Raw genomic sequence first — 10,700 nt, 5'->3', positions numbered from 1 at the left:
AAACTTTTTTCCTTGGCCCTGTGGTGGCTGCTCAACAAGTTGTGTTTTCTTACCCGGTTCCTTCAAGAGGACTAGTAGCATTTACCTAAGGTGTTGGTTCTGGAAGTGAGAAGGATACCGAGTGACTGGCCTCTCTTCCTCCTATGTCTCCTCCTTCAGGGTGAGAATAGGACTCGAACCAATACTTGCTGAATCTGGAGTCTGATGCGGTAAGACCACACATTGAGCACCTGTTCTATTTTTCTTCTAGAATCATAGAAGCAATTCCACTCCTTTCTCTAGCAAGGGGAGGAAGGAGAGACTGGCAGTAAGGGAACCCTATCTCGGGTTTTCCTTACTGCCTCTGACTCTAAGATTCTTCCAGCCTGTTTCGTAGGAGTTACGTTTCCTCACTCATGCGAAAAGGTCCAGTATCTGACATTTGGTCTTGCAGTTCCTACACTCCGATCAGTATGTTAGAGCATGGTATTCCTCCTTGCTCTTTCGACCAGGAGGAGTAGCCCAGGTGTGCAGAACTCCAGTCAGTTCAAAAGACTCACTCAAATTCCTCCCTCCAACCAGTGAGCCTTCTTAATGTAAAGGACCGATGGTTTGTATATTGTGTCAGAACAAATCACAATTTTTGAAAGTAAATTGTATGTTTCCTAACTATACAAACCTGAGGTCTTTTACATTACATTTTATGCCTGCCTCATGCCACCCCTCAATCTGAACCTGAACCGAAAGGCAAACTGGAATGTTTACATCCGGGCAGGCCGGTATTCCCACCTACCTGGCTGTAGTTACTGCCCAACCACCTTGTCCGAGAGTTTAGTGGCCGTGTCCAGCTTCGCCGTAAGTAATTCCAAATGTAAAGGACTTCAGGTGTGTATAGTTGGGAAAAATACAATTTACTTTCAAAAATTGTGATTTTTCATAGGTATACAGTACAAACCAGTGCCTTATATATAGTACTTAAATCATCTGTGTTTAAACCCACCTCAACTGCCCTGCTCAGTCTCTGTGACCAAAAAAAGAAGTGTGGGATGTTTGGGGAATAAGGGGGATTTACCCACTCACACCTCATCACCATTGAATTATTGAGCTACCTTGTTACCAAGTTTTCAGTGACCAATTCCAGCTTGCGCTGAAGTATGAAAAATACAAATTACTTGTAAAAGTTTGTTAAATTTTTAAAAGCTCAGATGCAATTTACAGGTCATTTATAGTACTAGTACATTTTAATAATTTTTTTTTTCTTTATCTGTTTGCAGGTTTAACTAAGATGTGAGATAAAGAATGGATAAAGTTAAAGAAATATATCTGGAAAAGTTAACTTTAGAAGGTATTGAGGGCCATCTTCCTGAAGGTTATCAACAGCAGCTATTGGATAATGCATGTCAAGGTCATCAGCTTCCTTCAACTTTCATTTTGGTAAGTGTGGAAAGTTTTTATTTGCTGTACAGATAGAAATTACAGACATTGTTCTTTTATGGTAACATGTAATTCAGTGAATTATAATGTAGGTACAGTAGCCGTAATGTCTCTGTACAATTGACAGACTTCCAGATGTAATAATGCTCATCTCTTTTAAAGGCACTTATATCAAGCCATGTGCATTTCACTGCAATGAAGAATTCTTTTGAGTTGTGATACTGGGAGAGCAATTTCCAATGACTTTTTGAATCTCCTATGTCATTGAGGTGTAAGATTAAAGCAACAAGTCCACCAGTCACAGCAGAGTTATTCTGGACGGCAGAACCTCAGTCATTTCCTGTCAGTAGATTCATTGATGACTCAATCACATTAGTGACTGAGATTTAATTGAATTTTCTTTTCTTTAGTCTTAATCATTGCATCATTGAAAAATTGAGTACTGTGTAATGATTTTATAATAGAAATAGATTGTAAAGTATAAATGAACAAATTACAGTGTGTTGAGGATTTTGGAATATACTTTTTTTCAATTTTAACAGAAAGGCACCACTATATGTGAATAGGCACCACTATATGTCAAATATTCACATAATCTTTGATCTGGTTATAGCCTTGTGAAGCAGTTGACGCTTGTGAATTATAAATGTAGTGCAGTTAGAACCAGGAACAGAGTGTGCTGTCCTTGAAGGAGAGGACTGTGAAAATCCAGAAAAATCAGGGAGACAAAATCAAAAACTCCTTGTTTGATACTTAAAACACACTTGAGTTAGTATGGTAAGTCTTCCATCTGCTGTTGAGCTTTACTCCTTAATGCTTCCATCGATATTCTTAAAAGCATCTGCATCTACAGTAGACTGGAGTGAAGCCAAGGACAACATGAGAAACTGAACTGTAAGTTAGTGAAAATATTATTATTTTACAGATGATGAACTCTGTTCAAATGGAACAAGTCCACAGGGGCCATTGACTTGAAATTCAAACTTCCAAAGAATATGGTAACAGAAGGTAATGGGAAATACAGAAAGGGACAAATATGAACAAATAAAAAATAAATCAACAAATAAATATTAAAAATGTGAGAAAATTATTCAAATACAAGGATTATAACATTAGGGTAATAATGCATTCCATCTTTTCTTGAACTTCTGAAGTTCCAGTTACACAACAGCCACAGGGAGACTGCTGCACAGTCCAATAGTGTGAGGAATAAAGGACCTTTGGAACTGAGAAGTTTGACAGCGAGGCATATTCACTGCATATTGTTGCTACTGTCCAGAAAACCTGCTTGTTCTCTGGAGGAAAAGGGGTGAATGTGAAAGTTCTGTGTTAAAATACATCTTATGAAAATTTCACAAGCAAGAGGTCGTGACTGCTTATGGTAGGGAACAGAAACCTACCACCACAAACCACTCTGTCTAAAATAGATAATTCTTTGGCAGAAGCAGACATCCACACCAGAGAACAGGATTTTAGTAAACAAAAGGACAAGTGACCTAAACCAGGTTGCATTGATTTTATCACTTGTAAATAAAAATATAAGGCCTTACGCAGCCATATCACTTGTATATACTAAAAATAACAATGGACTGAGAACACTACCCTGTGGAACTCCAGACAGAATAGGTCTTGGTTTGCTAATGATCCCATCAACCAGCAACTTGCTTCTGCCTACTTGTAAGGAAATCTAGAAGTAAACCATTCACCCACTCCAAGATTCTGAAGTTTATAAAGAAGTGCTATATGATTTACCAAATCAAAAACAGCTCTGAAGTAAGACTAAATCAGGTTGCTGGGAACAATTTTGATTTCCTAACCAAGTCTCCTTCAGTGAACTAAACACTGACAAGTTGTCATCAGATCTAGAAGAGCTAAAAGATAAAGGTTCTATTCCTCTTTGGTAGTGGAAGTTGGTCAAGGTTTCTGACCTTGGAAACTGATAAGGGAATTTCAGCCCTAAAATTAGAATTTTAAATATCTAACTTCCCTGGTAGTTACATATATAAAGCTTTATCCCGCCGATTCACGCACGGCAGAAATTAAAATTGCGTATCTCGCTGAGCAGATGGTCAGGTGGCCACCTGTGCGCCTACCAGGTACCTTGGAACCATTCCCACTGTCCTCAGAAATTCCCCTGCCGTCAGTCCTAGCAACACGTTGGAAATTGGCCATTATTGGTCTGTTTTGTTCACAATTATGAAGTACCCATTACTTGGTTTTGCTTTCGTTGATGGCTGATGTTGATTTTCCTGGATTTCTATTTCACACTGATAAGCTAAATTTGTTGGTTTCCGACTTGGACAGTTTTATTTGAACTTGCTTTTTGGATTTCTAAGATATTGACTCTGTTGTCAGAATGTGTGTGAGAGGATGCAAGACCCGGCTTCCAAAGACTGCTCTTGATCCCCACACAGTATGTAAGAAATGCAGAGGTCATGTGTGTGCATTTGATGATAGATGTAAGGAGTGTGAAAGTTTGTCTGTGAGAGAGTGGAGAGAGTATGATCACTATGTGAGGCGGTTGGAAAAGGACAGAATTAGGAGAGCTAGATCTTTGAGTGTTCTGTCAGCTAGGTCTTCTGATAGTCAAGTCCTTTCTAACTTGTCTTGTCTGATACTAATATTCCTGATCCCAGCCCTAAGGTAGTAAAGGCCTCGATCCTCCCATGAGTCGGAGGTAAGTAGTCGCCTTGAAGGGGATATTATGGCTGCTATTTCTGCCTTAGGAGTTACAGTGCAATCCCTTACTCGGATAGAAGGATGTGGGGGCAGCACAGTTTGCAACAGAAGTCGTGACAGTGTTAGTGCAGTGGAGGGAGCGTCTGCTCGTTCGTCACGCCCTAGCTCCTAGACCTCTCTCCATGCTCCCCAACCCCTGGGAGAAGGAATGCCAGGCTAAGGGAGGTGAGAGACGTTGAACAACGAGCGGACGTCCCCTCGAGCGATCCTGTTGACGCTTCCCAGGACGCTCCCCCTCGCCGCAGGAAAGGCGAGATGAGGACATGTTCGTCATCCTCGGATGACGCAAGACCCAGACGGGGTTGGCGTCAATCTCAAGAATCAAGACCTATCAAGAGACGCAGGTCCCCCTTCCCGCTCCAACAACCCTCTTGCAGCAAATGGAGCTCTCCGGAGAGATTCCTGTCGGAAGCGAAGACGGGCGCGGTCCACGCCTAAACAGAGGCGCAAGACGCATAACCTCGGGTCAAGGAAGAAGACGCGGTACATACGCCAGTTCACGCTCCCCACCCCAGAATGGGATGTGCTCTGCCGGCGCCACCACCTCATCTTCAGAAGATCCCAGCAAGAGTTCAGGCAGTGCCATTCCAGTTGTTTCCCAGCAGCAAGAGGCACCACAAGTAACGTTCTTGTCAGAAGTTCAGCAGTCCCTTGCGTCTCTTTTTGACGCTTACAAGTCGCAAGGGCTAAGAGAAGAACCACACAGGAAGGAACCTAAGGACGTCAACAGACCCAAGAAGAGGATAAGGCAGGAGTTAGGACAGCAAGACGCTAACAGCCAGCAAGACGCGGACTCGCTGCAAGTTGCAGCGCTCATAGACGCTCGCAGCAAGCCGCACGCTGCGGACGGAAGTGACAAGGATCGTGACGCCCCTCGCAGCAAGTTGGACGTGATACAGACGACGTAAGCAGGACGATACATACACAAATCTCCACTTGTTCGATACATCAGAAATAGTTGTAGTCCTTTGAAGAGATCTCGGAGGAGGAGACGCAAGAAACTCTTCATGCTGCAGAACTGAAAAGACTACTTACGCTATTGGCGGACTTATTTCCCAATGATTTCCAACAGGCCGTACCTCGGAGTCCGCCCTCGCAATTTATGATGGGTAGACCCCAGAAGTCTTCTTCCTTCAAGAAGACAGTGTTAGCCAGATCAGTGAAGAGAGCTTTTTCGACACTGAATGATTGGATTTTAAAGAAGAAAGAACAGGGAAGGACAACCTTTTCCTTTCCCCCGACGAGATTGGCTTCTAGATCCAGCGTGTGGTACGAGACTGGGGAGGCTCTCGGCTTGGGAGTTCCTGCCTCCTCCCAAGGGGACTTCTCCAGACTCGTAGACTCTTCGCGTAGAACAGCCATGACAAAGGCCAAGGTTCTGTGGTCCACTTCGGAATTGGACCACTTGCTGAAAGTTACTGCCAGGACTATTAGTCTTCAGCTTGATGGACTGACCCCGAGGCTCTCAGATGTTGGCAGATGAGAAGAACGACACGCAAAATGCACCTTATTGCCTGTCTCAATAAAGCTGTGAGGACGGACGTGTCGAATCCTCTGCCCTTTCACAGCAGGTGTTATTAAGAAAAGAGCTATGCTGTGTCTGCTCCTGACGCCAGAGGACTCTCGCTCAGAGATCAGAGAGTTCTTGTATGTTCTCTTAACCAAACAGCTCTTCCCTTCAGAGCTGGTTAAGGATCGACAGCAGCCCTTTGGCGCAACAATCAACGCAAGATCTGATCACAAGGACTGCTAGGAAAGTTCTTCAAACTTCTTTAGACAGGAAGGGAGAAGGAAGCGCCCTACGCCACAGTCCTTCGTGGGAGAGCCCTTTCGAGAGGAAGTCAGAGAATGGCTGCTGGAGGACAACCTCAGAAGAACCCCAAGCAGCAACCTAAACCCAAGAAGTGAACATCATCACAACAACCTCCAGGACACAAGTGGGAGCCAGGTTATCCCAATTCTGGCAAGAGTGAGCCAAAGCGGAGCGACTAACTGACAAAGTCATACTAAAGGAAGGATACAAGATCCCCTTCCTAAGGAAGCTCTTCACTCACAGAACTATTAGGAGTTGACAGCTACACACTCTGGGAGCAAAGCAGCAGCTCTTCAAGAACGGGTAACCCAGATGCTATCAAAAGCAGCAATAGAAGAGGTAAAGGACCTCTCGTCAGAGGGATTTTACAACAGACTTTTTCTGGTACCCAAGAACTCGGGGGGTTGGAGACCAGTTCTGGACGTAAGTCCACTGAACAAGTACGTAAGCAAAGTCAAGTTTGCTATGGAGACATCTGCGTCAGTCCTAGCAGGCACCAGACAAGAAGACTGGATGGTATCGATAGACCTACAGGACGATATTTTCATCGCCCAATTCAATCTTAACTACAGAAAATATCTGAGGTTTGTGCATCTCGGGACAACTTATCAGTTCAGAGCACTTTGTTTTGGACCAAGCACGGCTCCTTATGTTTTCACATGAGTGGCATCGAACGTAGCTCACTGGTTACATCTAAAAGGGATACGAATATCGATGTACCTGGACGACTGGCTAATCAGAGCCAGATCACAAGCAGCGGGGTCTGGAGGATTCACGCGATACCGAATATGACGCAACAGCTTAGACCGGTAGTAAATCTAGCTAAATCACAGCTGATGCCTTCACAAGACATCATCTACCGGGGATGAGGATTCAGTCAGTGGTTTTTCGGCCTTTCCAGCCTCCCGGAACGCATTCTGATTCCTGGTGAGCGTGAAGCTCTTCTAGGGAGATGGACCGTTCGGCGCAGGAGTGGATGAGTCTGCTGGGACCTCATCTCGATCGAACAATTCGTCTCCCTGGGAAGACTACATCTACGTCCACTTCAGTTCCATCTGTCAAGTTATTGGAAAAGACGCCAAGACCTAGAGACGTGGATTCCGATTCCTCTGGGAATCAGAAATCAATTGAGTTGGTGGGACGACCCCAACAAACTACAAGAAGGCCTCGAACTTCAACAGAAGAACCCCGACCTAGTGTTGTATTCAGACGCATCGGACGTGGGATTGGGTGCAACGCTGGGGAAGGGCGAGATCTCAGGTCTATGGGAAAACCATCAGAAGAAATGGCATATAAACGTCAAGGAACTGGTGGCCATTCATCTAGCGCTAGTGCACTTCCAGGAGAAGGTCCAGAACAAGATAGTACAGGTCAACGCAGACAACACCACAGCGTTGGCCTACATCAGGAAACAGGGTGGCACTCGTTCGGATTCCCTTTACGAGGCAGCAAAAGATCTCCTGCTGTGGGCAGAAGCGAACAACATAACTCTGATAACCCGCTTCATAGAGGGAGATAAGAACGCTGTGAGCGATCTTCTCAGCAGAGGAAGACAGGCTCACGACAGAATGGACCTGCATCAAGGAGGTGTGCACAGGCTGTGGAATCTGTGGGGAGAATCATCAGACCCTTTATGACACAGAGAACAAAGAGGTTACTTCAGTCTACTGCTCTCCAGTCCCAGACCAGGAAGCAGTGGCAGGACGCCTCATGGATTGGGAAGGACTAGACACGCACGCTTTCCCATTCAGATCCTAGACAGAGTCATGAAGAAGTTCAGGGAGCCGAACGACGCCGCATGACCCTGATAGCTCCGCTTTTGGCCCATGAGACCATGGATCACAGAAGGGGATGGAGTGGCTAGTAGACACCCAGATCGTTACCTTGTCGGAACGATCACCAGACAGCCACATATGAGGTGGGGATACCATCAAAAATCTCCTCGCTCTCAACCTAACTGCTTCGACTGTCGAAAAACTGGGGCAAGAGCGAAGGGCTTTTCAAGGGAAGGTAAGAGCCACGCGAGTGAGGAGGACGCCCACACTCAAGGTGTACCAGTCAAAGTGGGACGATTCAGGGAATGGTGCAGAATTAATAACATTTCCTTCCAGTACTTCTCTAACTCAACTGGCAGATTTTCTGCTGCATTTAAAGACCCAAGAAAACTAGCAGTATCAACCATCAAGTGATACCTCAGCATGCTAGCCTCGTCTGTCACAGAAATATTGACATGTCGGAGACAAGGACCAATGACCCCATAAGGTCCTTTGAGACAGTTAAGAGGAAGGACAACCCTGACTCCTCTTGGAATTTGGACGTAGGGTCCTGAAGTTTTTAACCTCGAGCAGGTTTGAACCTCTCAACAAGGCTTCGTGGAAGGATCTCACTAAGAAGACCCTATTCCTGGTTGCGTTGGCTACAGCCAAGAGGGTAGGAGAATTACAAGCCTTTAGCAAGAAGGTAGGCTTCAATGGAGAGAATGCAGTCTGCTCACATAACTTGGTCTTCACTAAAACGAACCCTTCTCAACCATGGCCCAGATCCTTTACCATACCAGGGTCTCATTTAGTAGGACAGGAAAAAGAGAGAGGCCTTGTCCAGTGAGGGCCCTAAAATTTTATCTACAGAGGACCAGAAACATGTGAGGCTTGACAGACAACCTCTGGTGCTCGGTGAAGAAACCTTCGTTGCCCTTATCAAAGAATGTGCTGGCATTCTTTATCAAGGATTTAATAAGGGAAGCTCACCAAGACTGTGACGAGAAAAGCTTCCCAATCCTCAAAGTCAAAGCGCATGAAGTAAGAGCTGTGGCGACTTCGATGGCTTATAGACACAACAAGTCGATGAAATCGATTTTGGAAGCGACATTCTGGCGAAGCAAGTCTATCTTCGCAGATTGTTACCTAAAACAAGTACAGACCCAATATGAGGATTGCTGTTCCTGGGTCCGTGCGCGCCCTCCGGCGCCAATAGTTGGAGAAGATACTACTGCCTCTAACCCAACCTTATTTTTATTAGTACCCTTTGCTTTTTCTGATTTGAACTCAGGTTGTTCAGGAAGGCTAAGGTAACCTTCCACAGTCTGGGGTTGCAAGTCTAGTTAGGTTTATGGAGTGTGTTTTTAGTGGTGTTAGTGGGTTGTGTGGTCAGCTCTTTGTCCATGGCTGCAGATAGCAAGGTGGTGGTCTAGTCATGTTATCGAGGACCGCAGACAGTAGCCCCATAGAGACTTTCTACAGCCCCTGGGTCTCTCAAGGAATGCAGGCACTTTGAGGCAGGATAACCTATGAAGCCAGCTTCCTTATCAGGTAGGAAACCAGAGGCATACAGCTAATATATAGTGTTTAGTATTTATACGAATTCCCCAACTGTGTTATGGCTCTCTAACCCACCACCACGAAAAGTCAATTTAAGAGAGATAACTACTAGGGAAGTAGATATTTAAAATGGTATTTACTAAAATAGTTTTTAAATATACTTACCTGGTAGTTACATATAAAGGTCCTCCTCTTCCCCTCTTAGAACAGGGGCCTTGGAATTTCTGAGGACAATTGGGAATGGCTCCAGGTACCTGGTAGAGGGCGACAGGTATGGCCACCTGGATCTTTCATTTCCAAGGACATTGCCATAATTTTAATTGTTGCACGCTGACTTAATCGCATGGATAAAGCTTTATATATAACTACCAGGTAAGTATATTTAAAACTTATTTATAATGAAAATACCATATTTATTTATGAAACAGGCACTCTGCAACAGAAATGTCGTTCAGACAAATAAAAGACGTGGCATATAGAAGCCACAACAAAAAGTCAATCTGAAGACTTTGTCCATAAAAGATGTTATTCAATAAAAAGCATTGATAATATAAATTTAAAAATAAGATAGCATGATTCTATGAATAGTAGTCAGGGTACCATTGTACTCCCTGAAAATAATAACAAACCAGTTGAGAAGAATATGCTATTCGACTCATTTAATCCCAAAGTCCAAGATTGTGAGGTATATATAACACCAAGGAAACAGAACAATAAGATATTAAGAATTGCAAAAGTGAAATTTGAAGGTCAAGATCTACCTCAAAAAATAAACATTTTGGCCCAAAATTTAGTATTGAGATCTTATGTCCCAAAGCCACTAGTGTCAAAATTGTAGTAAAGTTGGGCATATGAAGAAAAATTGTAGAAATGAACTTGTATTGTGGATTGAGCCGAAGTGTATAAACTGTGGGCAGTATCATCATGCAAGGTCCAAAGAATTTATGTATTATATATACTGTATACAGTACAGAATTGAAAATATTGCAGGAAAGAACTGTGACATCTATAAAAAAGGTTAACTTAGAATTTTGAAATTGAGAGGAATTCAAGATCTGGCTAAGAAATATTCTTTAATAACATGAATCAGTATTGAAACAAAAACACACATACACAGACAGAACTAACAAAGTACAGAAAAGTAAATCTCAAGAAGAAATGAATTTGTTGCAGAAAAAAATGAAATGGTAAAGAATCAAGAAACAGGTGCAAATGATATGGATATTTTTTCAAATTTCATTTGAAATATAAATGTACATAGAAACAAGAGGTTACTATCAGAAGTAATGGAGAAAAAGCTGTGATGGACCGAAATTTAAGACTTAAAAGAGAATTTTGGAGAGAATGCTTAATTCTCAGATAATAGTAAACAAATGGAACAGATATCTGAAACACCAAAGGAGCAGTAGAGAACTTTA

The 10,700-nt window shown here is 43.4% G+C and overlaps 1 protein-coding gene across 2 annotated transcripts in view; it reads left to right on the top strand.

Annotated features, from left to right (window-relative positions):
* Positions 1 to 1,252: 1,252 nt before the first annotated feature.
* The window catches only part of LOC136831404 (uncharacterized), a 135,384-nt gene continuing 125,936 nt past the window's right edge, over positions 1,253 to 10,700 (top strand). For both annotated transcript variants that reach the window (XM_067091786.1, XM_067091787.1), the window contains exon 1: positions 1,253 to 1,413. In XM_067091786.1, coding sequence (XP_066947887.1) covers positions 1,279 to 1,413 — 135 coding nt within the window. In that variant the 5' untranslated portion in view covers positions 1,253 to 1,278. The remainder of the gene's footprint in view (positions 1,414 to 10,700) is intronic.

The sequence above is a fragment of the Macrobrachium rosenbergii genome, chromosome 48, assembly GCF_040412425.1.
Source record: "Macrobrachium rosenbergii isolate ZJJX-2024 chromosome 48, ASM4041242v1, whole genome shotgun sequence".
Lineage (NCBI taxonomy): Eukaryota > Metazoa > Arthropoda > Malacostraca > Decapoda > Palaemonidae > Macrobrachium > Macrobrachium rosenbergii.
The sequence above is the reverse complement of the archived record's forward strand: the minus strand, read 5'-3'. Positions and strand labels throughout refer to the sequence as shown.